Source organism: Lynx rufus, unplaced genomic scaffold (genome assembly GCF_022079265.1).
Source record: "Lynx rufus isolate CCGP_SWC_20201006 ecotype Redwood Valley unplaced genomic scaffold, mLynRuf1.p SCAF_2, whole genome shotgun sequence".
Taxonomy (NCBI): domain Eukaryota; kingdom Metazoa; phylum Chordata; class Mammalia; order Carnivora; family Felidae; genus Lynx; species Lynx rufus.
In genome coordinates this window covers 73,173,239-73,188,356 of record NW_025814834.1, presented here as the reverse complement: position 1 = coordinate 73,188,356, position 15,118 = coordinate 73,173,239, and the positions used below count along the sequence as shown (strand labels likewise).

The window sequence follows — 15,118 nt, the reverse complement described above, 5'->3', positions numbered from 1 at the left end:
TTTCGTGGTGGGGGTTTTGGAGGGTCAGCGGGGTGAGGAAAAGATTTGTAGGAGATGAGGCAGAGACAAAATAAGAGGAGATCAAATGGTTCCTGCATGGGAGAGCACGCTGCATCCTAGTGAATGGCAGCCTGCCGCTTCCCATTCGAGATGTATATGTCTGCATGGCCGTGAGGGGCCAGAGCCTCTGCCCCCTGGGAGGGTCTCTGCCAGGGTATCACACACTGATTGAGATTGCAGTGGCCATCAGCCTCCTTGCCCTGACCGCAGAGCCCATAAATCTTCAGGAATTGAATCAGGCTGCAGTGCTCGTGAAACATTACAAAAACAGAGTTCCCAGATTTTCCGTACAGAGGTCAAAGAACCCATTTGTCTTCTGCAGACTTTAAATGAAAGGAAGTCTGCCTGCTTGCTATTTCTGTTTTATGAATGTGCATTCCCACTAAATTATTTCTAAGACTGCCCTTTTAATTAAAAAAAAAAAAAAAAGAAATCACAAGGGAGGGGGACAGAACAAGGATATTTCTCTTCTAAAATTTGGAAGACCACATACATATTAAGCTCCCTAGTTTTAAAAAGCTGTTTTCTGTGTTCCTGTTTTGAGTTTTATCGCTGTCGCACCAGAAACAAAAGACTGTGTAGCAGCATCCTGTGTAAAGCCGTGCTAACTCCTCCTTCCGTTCGTCTTGCAGTGCACAGCTCTAAGCCAAGGCATCAGTCCTTGCTCCACACTAACAAGCAGCACCGCATCTCCTAGCACCGATAGCCCCTGCTCAACCTTGAATAGCTGTGTCAGCAAGACCGCAGCCAACAAAAGTCCCTGTGAGACCATTAGCAGCCCTAGTTCCACCCTGGAAAGCAAGGACAGTGGAATTATAGGTAAGAAGCACACGACTCGGTAATGTAATGGCTCCATGTACGTCAGCCAGAGCATTCACCGGGCACTTCTTAAGAGGATTTTAGTGTGGTCTGTGAAGGTCAGTCTGCCAGGGCCCGCCTTGTTTTTCACAGACCGCGCTGGCTCCATGTGCAGCCGAGAGGATAAAGCATCAGCTTTTACATTCCTTGGTGTTTATTTATTTATTTATTTATTTTCATAACACTGGGTTCATTTGGTTAAAAAATTTCCAGATCAGATCTGGCCTGTGAAGTTACAAAATTTTACCTCTTCATCGATTAATTCCATTTGTTGGGGATCTCATCCCACGAAGACATACACCAGGGCAATAAAATCCCTGCATATTGAGGCGTCGTCCTACCTCAATCTCAAGGTCATTTATTTCCTCACTTATTTCCAGGCGTTCTTTAGTTTCTTTTAATGGTATCTGACCGCTTGTTTTGAGGCCAGAATTTTGTAAGGATATCCATCCTGTGCCCCACACACCCACACAGTTTAGGTATGGGTGTCCTAAACTGTGGGTCAGGAGACACAGATTCTAGTACTGACTCTTAGGATGCTTAGCTGGATAATCACTTGCATAACATTTGAGTTCTTTGCACACTTCTTTCCTTCTCTGTAAAAGTAAGGATTCTGATTAGTTCAGTAGATTCTAGTCCCAGATGCACATTAAAATCAACTGGGAATTTAAGAGCCCTTGTTTTTACATCTTACCCCAGACAAGTGTGCCTTTATGTTTTTGCAGTTGGGGTTGGACACCTGTGTGTCTCAGGTGTCCAGCTTGGTGCCTTTCAGATAACAGACATGTGGGACCACTGGATGGATTGTCCGGGCCCTCCTGTGCTCCAGCATTGTGCTGCTGTTGAACAGTATTCAGCTCTACTGAACATTCAGTTCCTTCCCTTTTTCTGAGTTACGCACATGTCTTTGAGGAGTATTTTGCATTTTAAGTAAGTGGACTGAACCTCACTTACTTCCACATTAGAATATAATTAAAGGGAATGACATTTGAGCTCCTTATTTTCTTTAGTCACCTTCTATTTCTTTCAAGTGTAATTTGCAAAACCAAGTTGCAGGTTCATGCACTGTATATTTTGGAGATTGCCCCAGAAGACCTGTGAGATCCCCGATGTAGACCTCACTGCAGCTTTCTGAGGGGCCCTCTGCATAAGGACGGCAGCCCGTGCCCTCAGTCTTCACTTGTTTCAGGCTCTCCAGTAGGTTTTCATTTCCTGCAGTTTTAATTGTCGTACTGAGATGCACTCACATGTCACAGCATTCACCCATTTAGACCACTCAACAGTTTTAGGTCTGCTCAAAGGCGTGCAACTATTACCACCATCTGATTTCAGAACATTCTCACCCCAAAAAGAATCGTGTAGCCATTAGAAGTCACACTGCATTTCCTCCACACCCCTAGCCTCACTTGTCCAGTAGTCTGCTTTCTGTCTCTGTTGATTAGTTCTGGACATTTCATTAAAATGGTGGCTTGATGGGGCACCTGGGTGACTCAGTTCGTTAAACGTCCGACTCTTGGTTTCGGCTCATGTCATGATCTCACAAATTTGAGCCCTGCATTGGGCTCTGCGCTCCCATGCACCATGCAGAGCCTGCTTGGGATTCTCCCTCTCTCTGCCCCTCTCCCCCTCCCTCTCTTTCTCTCTCTCTTTATGTCAAAATAAATAAATAAACATTAAAAAAATAAAAAATAAAATGGGGGCTTGATGTTTCTGTAGCAAATTTAAATTCTTTCACTCAGTTTTAAGCCCTTACAGTGAGCTTATTCTACTGATTTCCTGTTCTCTCCTCACTCCACTTCCCTACCTACTGTTTAGGTCAACTAATTTTCCCCAGTGTTACTTCTGTCCTCACACCCTCTCTCTGCGCTGTCCATCACTAATGGGTCTCTGGTATTCTGCGGTAGCCAGTTGACTTCCTTTACAGCATTCTTCACCCTTCTGAAATGTCCTCTCATCCATAGTTTACCTTCCTTCAGAAGAGGAGTTGGTCAGTGCTACAGTTTTTTGGGATAGCCTTTCTCTTTTCATGAAATGATCTGCCTTTGGCCTTACATGCCTCTAATTATAACCAAGCCAGTTTCTTGTTTTGACAGAAACTTTTTCAGTGACAGAAAATGACCTTCATTCATTTATTCATTCCTCCTGCTCTCTGTCTCTCTCTCTCTCTTGTTGAGATATAGTGCTGCAATTTTAAAAGTGTTCTATTTTTTGTTTTTTTATTTTGGGGGTGGGGGGTCATGCACATGTGGGCAGGGGAGGGAGCAGAAAGAGAAGGAGAGAAAGAATCCCAAGCAGTCTCCACGCCCAACGCAGAGCCCAACACACAGGGCTCCATCCCAGGACTGTTAGATCATGACTTGAGCTGAAATCAAGAGTTGGACACTCTGTTGACTGAGCCACCCAGGTGCCCCTAAAAGTGTTGTAAAGAGTGGAAAGAAAAGTTGCTGGTTTTGTTTTCTGTCGTGTCATTGAGAGATTGAGCTGCAGGAATACCAAGGCTCTTAATTAGTACTTGCAAAAGTACAGTTCTATCCAATCCCAGACTGGTTAGACCTCCTATCATATGCTCTTCCATAGCACCTCAGTATTTTCCTGTAATTTACTTGTTCTGGTTTTGTTGTTTATTTTTGTCTCCATATGAATGGAGAGCGGTCCTCATTTATGTTATTCCAGCTGTCTACTGGGCTCCTAGCATGGTGTTGGGAATGAGAATTTAAGGAAGAATTGTTGCCACTATCAAGTTGCACCAAAGGAAGGAATGTTTAATTGCTTTTGAAAGAAGCTATGCAGTATTCCCATTCCAAGTTGGCATTGTCACATCTTTTAATGTTTGTCTTGTCGTTAAAGTTAAATGACACGTTTCATGTCACTGAGGCTGTCCTTCATTCCTTGGCTCCAGTCAGACACGTTCCCTTAACTCAGCTTTGCATGAAAAATGGTGACCATTGAGATGAAGTGTTAGTCATTAGGCAGTGTACATCCATTTTCACAGAAGACCCCCAGCTTTGGAAATTGTTCTTCTTACTGCCTTAGCTGATCTTCTGCAGGGAGTGAGGACTGTAGGTGGCTGAGAGGGAAACACTGCTGGGGACAATGTTCCTCTGTTCACTCTCCTTCCATGACCTGCAGAACTAGAACCTGTTGCCAAGGGATATAGGAGAGGGTGTGGTAGGGAGGAGAAGGGGGGAAAAAAGCAAGTATTTCCTCTCTAGGCAGACTAGCCACACCTCTTGGAAGAGGCAGGATTGGTGGGGCCAGAGGAGGCAGAGTGCTTCCTTCTGAATTAATTCAGGGCATGCAGGTTTCATGGCCTCATCACAGAGCAGGGATCTGTGACTCAGTTATGGTTTTGTGATTGCTGGGGGTGGCGTGTGTGCTTTATCTACCTGAGGAGCATGACTGTTTTTATAAGGTGTAGCCTGGGAACAGCAGCCTTTAGGCATCTTAAGTGTTCAACAGAGTAAAATATTCAAGAACACAGTGATCTGAATGGGTAATAATGAAGGTGAGCTACCTTGGCTTCCTGCTTTGGAAGGCCTGGCAGCTGCTTGTCATGGGCTGGTTGGGATCCCTGTTCTAAAGTTCCATAGGCCCTGGAGAGAGCAGGGAGGAAATTTCCATTTAATTTTCCTCTTTAAATTGTTTAAGATTTGTCAGCCCGTGTACACAGTTGCTGTGGCATTGTGTAGTTTAAGGTAGCTGCAGGCGCCCATATGGATCTCAGAATTGTATGCACAGTATTAGCACGGTTTATATAGGGCACTTAGGGGACATTTCAAATAGTTTTAACCCATCCTTAGAAATTCCTGGCCCTCCTCTTACTATGTAAGCTGATTTCCATCTTGCCGATTATACTTAATCTACATGTTTTTGCTCAGCAGATGCCATGAAGGGAAGGTTCCGTTCCCACATGCTCACACAGCCTTGTGAGGGCTGCCGTGGGGTGTCCTTCTTCTGCTTCTGCTGGTTTTGACATGTTGCGGGTGAAGAGAAGTTTCTTTTTGGGAACAGCTTAGTGGGGGAGAGGGCAGAATAATGACCATTAGGAGAATTTCTTGGACCCCTTCCAATCTTTCTGTGTGGAGGTCAGAGGGTAGCAGATCCTCTGCCCTCTGTTCCAGCTTTATTGTGTCCTACAGAGGGGAGTCTCACTTCACCCTACTTTGACGAGGTCCAAGTTCTTATGATGTTCTTTTTTTTTTTTTTTTAATCTTTATTATTTATTTTTGAGAGAGAGGGAGAGAGAGAGAATAAGCAGGGGAGGGGCAGAGAGAGAGGGAGACACAGGATCTGAAGCAGGCTCCAGGCTCCGAGCTGGTAGCACAGAGCCTGACGTGGGGCTCGCACCCATGAACCGTAAGATCATGACCTGAGCAGAAGTCAGACGCTTAACCGACTGAGCCACCCAGGTGCCCCGCGTTCTTATGATGTTCTTTAGAAGTATCATAATTCTGTCATGCACAAATCCTGTCTCTGACAGCTGGATGGGGAGTAACTGAATTCCCTACAAACACATATATTTTTTAAAGTAAAATTTCCTACTCTGTAGATAGTAAAATCATTAGCATTACCTAGAAATTAGTGTCTGATTTTTCAAATTTGCAGTGTGAAGACCTTCTAAATGTGAAACTATACTCAATCAGCATAAGGTAACTTTTTAATAACTTGCTTTAAAGGGAAAACTCTGTAAAGAAGTGGCTCTTAAAGGGATTTCTTCCGTGCCTGAGAAAACATTTTTTCTTAGTGACACTCCTTTGAATAAATTTACTTCCACTGTTAACAAATGGAACTTGCAAACTGTGTTAATTTCAGCTCAGAAAAAAATGAAGTAGGTGTATTCACTGGAATGCGTGTGAATACCAGTTTGATTATTTTTTATTTTTTTTTTAACAAGCACTGTTTGATTTAAACATACTGTTTAGTTTTTGTCTGTGCCCACATCATGATCAGTGTTGTGTGTGTGTGTGTGTGTATTTCAAGAAAATAGGTTATTTCTCTCTTTAGGAAGAAAGTGAATGCATATTGGATGAGGAGAAACAAAACCCAGCTTTCCTATCACGATTTAAAAACAGAATAATAATCCTTCCTATGCGTTAATAATAGATGTGCCCAGGAGAAGGACTTATAGGTAGCAATTAGAAAAATTCTGGCTGAGTAAGAGGCCATTAAATGTTAGTCATCTGTCCCTTCCAGGCCCTTCTTCTGCTGTCTCCTTGTATCTGCTGACATTTATAGTCTCCGAATTACTTTCGTAGTATCCCAGACCTGTTTCCTGTTGAGAGTTGGTATTAGGACAGCTCCATGAAGGAGGAGGGTTATTCTGAGTGGACCACATCCACATCTCCCCCACTGGGCATGTGTCCCACACAGAGCAGGTGTGTTGTTCACCTGCCCAGCTTCCCAACACCTGAGCCACCACATTCCACCAGGCCAGGTAGCTTTCAAGAGATTAAGTGCTCAGAATATGAAAAGGGTAAAGAACTTAGGCTCTTCCTGCTGCCTTTCCCCGTTCTCTGGCGGGGAGGTGTGGTGCAGCTTGTTTTTGCTCTTTCTCCCTTTGAAGCTAGAAGGCAGGTGTAAATTTAGGCAGGGGCATACCTTCACAGAAACATTTCTTTTGCAAACGTGGCTTGCAAGAAATACTGGGTACTTGATTAGTATCCTGCTGGTGCTTGCTAGAGTTTGATAATATTTGTTTTCTGCCCAGTAGCTTAGTATATTTAAAAAAAAAGTTTCTCGTGGGCTGACTTTTATCTTCCTGTGACTCGACTCCCTCCTAGGCTTGTAAAATGAGAGTGATTCCAGAGGTAGCTAGAGACCTTTTGTTCCTTTTATTTCCTGGACTTTGTGTCCCAAGGGAGATGATCATATGCATAGAGAGGCCTACAAAGAGGAATTAATTGTATTTTATTTTCATTTTAACCTGTTGTAAATCCTGCCCTTTTGATTTTATGCTAATACTGCTTTGTTGCCACCTGTATTGCCCTGCTTGCTACTAAATTGAAATGCTTTGAAATTGATTTGGTAATAACTATTTAGAGTGTTTGAGATCTGTGTTAATATTCATTTTGCTGCATTGCCTGCAATTTAAAAAATCATCCTTAATTATAGAAGCTTTTTCTTTTTAATCTCCTGGGTGAAGGAGGAAAATTTGCCTTTACATATATAATTTGGTAATATACTTAATGTGGGAAAGAAATCCTTCGTGATGATTCGAGGCAGCAGAATGCCTGCTGTAGTACTTGTATTCACAGTGTAGTTGGATTCTTCAGGCTGTTCTGTTGGTGTAGCAAGCATTTATTGGCACCTACTGTGTACCAGCAGCAAGTTTCTTCAGCATCGTTACAATAAAGCCCAGGCACAGTATCTGTTTCCAAACTTGTCCACCTGTGGAACCAAAGAGTGGTCTTCCGCCCTTGGAGACCTGGGCAAGTTATCAATTACTGAAAACAGGGTTTAAAACATGGCAGTGATTGACACCTCTTGATGGAAGATGTATGCTGTAGGTGCATAATAATAGCAACTACTGGTGGTGCCTTGTGCTCTTTTCTGGAAGAGTCCACAATTCTGGGGAGTCACTGGACTATGTCAGAAGCTCCAGTGTCTGTGCCTTCAGTATGCAGGTTAGGTGAAGCTTTACCTAAGCATGGCATTGGGTGTTATCACTAGAAAACTTCATGGTGTTTAAATCCACAGGCTTTTCTCTGGAGTCTGTTACCTGCTGTGTCAGACTGTGTTTAGGCAGTGTGGCCTGTCCTCCACTCTGCCGGTGCCCTGCGCCCACTGATCCTTTAGGTGTTTCCACGGTCTAAGGGACTTCACAAATACAGCTGTGAACCATGGCTTGGGTCCTTGGCCTTCCTGCGTGTCATAACAGAGCATGCCTTGCTCAATGCCATGAGCACTGAGCTGGAGATTTGGTACAGAGATCTGTCTGCCACAAGCCAAAGCATAGTGCCGGTGTGCAAACCCAGAAGGGGAGCAGGGCTCTGCAGTGCTTTATACAGGCCAAGCCGTTGTCCATCGGAAGTTGTGGAAGGAGAAGCCAGAAAGTCCCTGAGAGCCAAAGGTAACTCAGGCCACCTTCCCTGTGGCATTCCAGGCAAGGACGAGTTAGGTTGAGTGCCTTCCCTGGAGTCCTCTCCTCGCCGGGCTGAGGGAGGTAAAAGCAGTCACTCCAGGTGAGCTGCCTCTGTTCGCTGTGTGGTTGGTTACTTTGCAGGTGGGGCTGAGGGAGAAGCCCAGTCTGGTGTTTCTGGTCCGAAGGTTTCAGGCAGGCTGGTTTCATCCATGCAATCCTTCCCTTTGTCACCTGGGGAGATGCAAAATACGGCACAGCAGCCTCGAACTGTGTAAGGTGTTGGGGGTGAGCGAGGAAAGAAGCGAATCCTGTCAGGCCAGGAGGAACAGGGCGTTGGGCACCGTGTGCTTCCTCGACTCTTCTCTCTGCCCTTCACCCAGTCTCATTTAGACTCGGGTTTCTCTTTCCAGAGTTGTTAGTGATCTTTATGCTGGCAGGTCAAAGGAGGTGGTGTATCTATAGTATAGCTGGGATTTTCTTTTTTCATTCCCGTCTCCCACTTTTCTAAGCAACCATTATGTCTTTTTCTTGTTTGATCTTTAATTCATTGGTCGAGCGTTTTAACTTTTAAACTTTGTGTCAATCATCATACTGAATATAGGAGTTGAAAATGTTTCTTTGTTTTTTCAATGCTACTCTATTTTCAGTTGTGTAGGGAGGAAAACATTCTTGGGTATTCATGATATGTGAGGCACTTTACATACATGTCCTTATATCTGATTTTGTCCACAACCCAAGGAAGGACAAAGGACTCTCTTTATAGAGCCCTGGCTTTGAAAATTGGAGAACACAAGACCGTCTGTGGAGTGCTTGAGACAAATGTCAATTTGTGGGCTTTTTAAAAAGTCTCTTCAAAATATATTTTTTGGTGTATGATTGTATTAGAATAAATTAGGGTGATGCATGTACATAATTTGTAAATACATGGGTTTGGGATACATGCTCCAGTTTTTCTGATAGTGTGGCATGATCAGAACGGCGTGGGGCACCGTGACAAGGCTTCAGGCCGTATGCAGCTTTCCTGCCTGTAGGACTGTTAGGAGTATTCAGTGAGTTGACATATGATAAGGTCTTAGAACCCATACATGGTAAGCACTATTATATTTCTGTTAGCCACTGCTGTTATTTCCTGAGGCTGCTTTATACTTAATCCCTCCCCAGTGGATTTGAAATGCTTACAAATAGACATTTAGTAAAATAAGATTTTTTTTCCCCATGATGATATGAGCTGAGGAAAGAAAATAAAAGCAAGTGAAAGAGCAGAAGGGAGGGATGGTGGGGGGGGGTGGAAATGAATGAAGGGGGATGGGAGATACAGGTTTCTATTTAAGGACTGAATAAGTCGTGAGGATGAAAGGCACAGCACAGAGAATATAGGCAATCGTATTGCAGCATATAGAGACAGATGGTAGCCACGCTTCCTTGCAGCGAGCACAACATAATACAGAGTTGTTGAATTGCTTGGTTTTACACCTGAAACTAATGTAACATTGTGTGTCAACTATACTTAAATTTAAAAAAATAAAAATGCAAAACAAGGGTGAAGTCAGGAGTCAGGTTCATAAGACTTGATTTGTTTTGCTTCTCAGTGGGCAGAAAGGTTTAGGATTCCTAGCAGCCTGTACAAAGAGACACAGTCAGATACCTAATTATGATGTCTGTAAGGTAAAGACAAAAATGTGCCCATCACTAGTACTCTGCCTGGAGGTGCTTACCCCTTATGGGTCCTCAGAAGGGGAGAATTTGAACCGAAGCCCTTTGCACTTTTCACATCTTGTCTTTTCTCCACCTCAAAGGGAGACAAATTCTGCCGTTTGGGACACTTGTTTGATATGGCCCTTAGTTCCTCAACAATTCTGGACTAATGCTATAGTCATTTTAATTTTCTTCTTATTGTTCCTTTAAACTGTAACTTGATTTAGATCCATCTGAACTACTTACTGGGCCCTGGACCTAACACTGATTTTTTAAAATTCTATTTTAAGTGTACATTCAATATATCAAAGAACCTTCAATAGGCAAAGAAAAGGGTGGGTGCAGGAAAGCTGGGAAGGGAAAGGAATACAGTTTTATTGTAGTACTTTATATAGCAAAACATTTAATGTCTCTTCCACTTCCTGGCTGCTGTGTGCCCCTGACTGGCTTCTCTCCGCTAGCGCCTGCCTGAGGGCTACTGTTTTTAACAAGGCAAAGTTCATGAACTGCAAAGTACTTTTTAGCCACACACACTTAGAGAACTTTTGCTTGTTGAGAGCTGTGTAAGGCAAGGGGAGTTTCAATACATATTGTGTAGGCAGTCAGAAAGGCCGGTGTTAGACCTACCACTAACCATGTGTGTGTTTGTGTGTGAGAGAGGTGGGGGGGGGGGGGAGAGGGAGAGATTAGTCTTTCCCAAGTGCATTCCATACCTGTAAAGTGGGTTGATGGTTCTTAGCCTGTCCACCCCTTCTTAAGCGCTGTGGTGATCATGTATATGTCCTAACATGTTTTGAGTGTGCATTGAAGTCACGTAGCCCTTTGTGCTAGTAGGTTTGGTTAAAAGTGCCATTACTACATAGGAATGAGAACACGCCGTCCCTGGTTAAAAGGCGTTTGCAAATGGTGTGCAGAGTCAGAAGTAGCACGGGTGAATCAGTGAGCAGGACCAAACCGAATTTAATACTAAATTGTGAGAAGCAAAGTCTAATCTCCTAGCTTGATAAAACTTGAGGTTTAATCATTTAATAGAATACTGTGAAATCACTCATTTAACAGAATACTCTGTGTTGTAAGAATGGTAGAGACCCTGTCTGAATGATAATGGCCAGTCTTAATTGACAAAAGCTGGCATCTGTACGAGTTGAAGAAATAAAATGTTAGAAGTTTTTTTTTTTTTTTTAATTTTTTTTTTTTTTCAACGTTTATTTATTTTCGGGACAGAGAGAGACAGAGCATGAACGGGGGAGGGGCAGAGAGAGAGGGAGACACAGAATCGGAAACAGGCTCCAGGCTCTGAGCCATCAGCCCAGAGCCCGACGCGGGGCTCGAACTCCCGGACCGCGAGATCGTGACCTGGCTGAAGTCGGACGCTTAACCGACTGCGCCACCCAGGCGCCCCAAATGTTAGAAGTTTTGAGTTGTTAGGGAACTTGAAAGATCCAAATCTCCAGAAAATATCAAATGTCACTTAGTTTTTTTTCAGGTGGTGCTTTTTTTTTTTTTTTTTTTTAAGTCATCATAGTGGGCATTCAGTTCCCGGTGTCCACTCTCTGTAAAGAGAGCTTTCCTACTGTTCTTCCTTTCTAATCTTTTACTCTAATAAACTTTTGCTTGCTGCTCAAAGAAAATAAGTAAAGTCATCAGAGTGAAGATGCTGCCATAGGGGTGTGTGTGTGTGTGTGTGTGCGCGTGCCTGTTAACATGAAAGTGACTGATTAACTTAATGAGGCATTTGAATTTGTTAGCCTGGAAGAAAAATAGGTATTTTTGAGTAGACTGTCATTTGTCGTAAGAACCAACTTCTCTTTCTTGGCGACTTTGTTGTTGCCCTATCCGGTGTGTTTCTTGGGTCATACAGGAAAACTGCTCTTGTTGGGCCTGGATCTGCCCCATTGTCTCTGTGTCAGGGCTTCATTGTGGGGCTTCAAGCTGTGTGGGCTGCATCTGGTGCTGCAACGTAGGGAGGAATACTGTGAAGCGGGGCAGTCTTAGTGGGAGGACCTGTGGCTGGAGAACTTCTTGCCTGCCTGCACAGCGGAATTTGTGTCTTAGCTGAACACTATGAGGGCAGTTGGGAGAGTCTCCTACTTAGAAATACATTATGAACTTACCCTCATTTTGAAATGGCAACCCCATTTTGGACTTCCCTTTTCAGCTACTCTTCCTGCAGCTGAGTGTTTTCCTCCTGCACCCACTTTCCTGCCACTCATCAGTACCTGGGCACCTGTGGCTGAACAGTGAGAATGGGACTGCCAGCCTGTCTCTGCAATCTAGGACCCCTGACCAGGTCATCCCTGTTCTGTTCTGCTGCCTCTGGTGCTGTCATGGTAGCAGGAACGAGGGAAGTCCCAGTCCCTGATCACACTGCTTGTGGACTGAGTTAGGACTCAGACCTTTGGGGTTATGACTCTGATGTGTGTTGTGCTTAGGGAAAGCAAATGAGGAGAAACCTCACTCTGACTTTCTTTGTATTTTTGACCTTAGGAGTATGTGCCCCCAAATAAAGCAGCAACAAAATAAAACCAAACAAATCACCTCCACCCTTGCTGCCCCCCCCCACCCTGTCACTGTTCCTGTAACTTAGATATTGGGGTAGCCTGGGAACCTAACTAATTATGTCTGCAACAAGAGCATTCTGAGTCCCAAACAGTGGGCTAACAAAGGAAGGCCTGTAACAATCACAGCTTATTAACAAGATTACAGTTAATAATAATTAATAAGCAATGATCTCACTGATAGAGTATTCCTATGAAGCATTAGCACACTCCGTGCCATATAGTAACCTGAAATAAATGTTAGTGGCTGCTATTACGATCATCACCAGCATTTTCAGGGTGGAAAGAGTCATGCTTGCCATACTTATGTGCATATAATTGGTCCATTTAAAAAAACACACAGGGCTGTGACTGATTCCAAATAGATGGAGATACCAGTTTTAAAACTGTGGATAGAATACTTGGAAATGTTGGGAATAATGGCAGACACCCTGGGGTGGGCCTGTCCCAAATCAGCTTAGATTTTTGTTGGAGACAGAAAATCAAGTCCTGAATCAATAACCGTAAGATTAAATGTAGCGTCTCTGAGCACAGCTGGAGGAGAAGTTTCTTCATTTGCTTATTCATTGAGCGCTTAGTATGTGCCAGGGGCTGTGCTCTTCAGAAAAGGGAGGTAGACACTCTGAGGCTCCAGTGTGTAGGAGGGGTTTTTAAATAGGGAGACAAGCAGTGGATAATGAGTCCACACTGGAGCAGCAGGACTAAAGGACATTTTAGAATCGTGACAGAATGTCTTCTGTCACAGCGTGGAAATTATTTTGTCTTCTAAACCTTAAAGAGTGTTGTAAAAATAAACAAAACAAAACTCTCTCAGACCCTTTGATCCTAGATAAGCCTGTTGCAGCTCATTCACCAGCCTGCTGATAGTATGTATCGTCCGGGTTATATTGATGAAGTAACTTAATCCAGGTGGCTGAGTTCTATTATACCACACTCTGATCTGCCACATCCCATTGAATCTCTCACTTACGGGCCTAGACTGTGTAGATCCAAACAGGAAACACAAAGGGAGCAGAGGACATGGCCCTTGTTCTCTAGGACACAAGCCAGTGTTGGGTCTGTGGTAACCTGTGCTCGCAAGGGGCTCGGGTCTTTAAATTAGAAGTGGCTATTGGTAGAAGCCATGTAGGGTGAATATTGCTGTTTTCTTACATCATGTTCCTCCTCTTTTGCCAAGATGGTTTTCCATGCTGGTTTTCTTTCTTCAAGGTTAAATTCTGTAGTCAAGTATCCCTTCCCATGCTTGTGTTTTCTGTGTGCTGGGAGGTTTTCCACTCTATGCTGCTAAAGGAGAATAAAATCACGTCATTCTTTCTGATTCATCTTGAACAGATGCTATAAAGTTTAATTCTAAGGATCAAATTCTCTGCTTGACTTTATAATTGTATTTTTGTTCTTCTAGAATCTCTCCCGCATCTTTTCTGCATTAACCATTGTATCACCGTGTCCTCTGCCCCATATACAAATGCTAATTTGGAAAAAAAAAAATGTTTATAGGTTCAAAGGAATTTAATGAGATATCAATTCTTTTGTGAGCAATTTATCTTTAAGAGGGGATATATCATCTCTAGATTACATAGGTTTACTGTTAACTCTCAGTTACTTTTAGACAGCTTTTTCATTATCTTACCAGCCTTTGTTCCCTGGTAGAATGACTTAGTTTATTTCCCGTGATAAGCAACATTCTTCTAATGTACCAAAATACATTGTATGAAACATAACTTTGATAAAAATCTGTGTGGACCGGAAAAGTTTCATTGATCACGGGGAGGGCAGTATGCTTGTGTTAACTCTCAGCAGCCCCAGCTGTGCCTGGCCTCCTTCAAAGTATTTTGGTCTCTCATTTCAGCCACAATTACAAGTTCATCCGAAAATGATGACCGGAGTGGCTCCAGTTTGGAATGGAATAAGGACGGAAGCCTAAGGTTAGGGGTACAGAAAGGAGTGCTTCATGATCGCAGGGCAGATAATTGCTCCCCAGTGGCAGAAGAGGAGCCCCCTGGGTCAGCGGAGAGCGTGCTGCCCAAAACTGAAGCCTCAGTTGGAGATGGTCCAGTCCCTTATTCTCAGAGCTCCAGCTCGCTAGTAATGCCACGGCCCAACTCAGTTGCAGGTAAGGTCATGCCTCTCTCCAGAAGGGTTATCTCACTGGGTCTGAGGTGCCCCATGCTCACTCTCTCCACTTGGGAATCTGGTCCAGACACAAGCCAGATTTGTGATCGTGGGTCAGGCACTTACCTTGTCTAGGCCTCAGTTTACCCACCTGTAAACATGATAAGGCTGTCCTTAATGGTCTTTAACTGATCCTTCCACTCTGGAATTCTTTAAATCTAATATTTAGACTCTATGGCACTTCGTGTATGAAGGAAGAAAGTACCAAAAATTTTGTCCTTGTTTTTGGTACTTGAAGCTTGAGTGAATTTGTACCTTCTTATTATATGTTGGTAAACAGGGGTCGTTTACAGTGAGTTTGTTAATACCAACTCAAAGAATTTTGAATCCAACTTTCAAACTAATTTTTTTATAATCGAGGCTCATCATACAGATAGGAGGTCCTCTTGCTGTATCCTTCAGTTATAAGGGAGCTCACAGCATGAGCCATAAGCAGCCTAAGTGCGGCCTGTCAGTCAAGGAAATGAAAACGGGAAAGACAGGCACTCCTTAGTGGAATGGGGTCAGCTGGAACAAGAAGGGGATACATAAGGGGTGACTGTTGCTAGTTGACAATCGGGGGTCCTCAGACAAGGAGAGCAGTTTGGGATGGGCGAAGACAGGAACTCTGCATCCAAGCTGTCCTGCCTGCTCTGACGGTCCCGAGTTTCTAAACTCCACGCTCCTGGGTTGAATTTAGAAGATGACCTTGTTG

The 15,118-nt window shown here is 43.6% G+C and overlaps 1 protein-coding gene across 1 annotated transcript in view; it reads left to right on the top strand.

Annotated features, from left to right (window-relative positions):
- TANC1 (tetratricopeptide repeat, ankyrin repeat and coiled-coil containing 1) overlaps window positions 1-15,118 on the top strand; it is a 139,312-nt gene that overhangs the window by 60,779 nt on the left and 63,415 nt on the right. Inside the window, exons 5-6 of the mRNA XM_047082255.1 lie at window positions 693-879; window positions 14,102-14,365. Coding sequence (XP_046938211.1) covers window positions 693-879; window positions 14,102-14,365 — 451 coding nt within the window. The remainder of the gene's footprint in view (window positions 1-692; window positions 880-14,101; window positions 14,366-15,118) is intronic.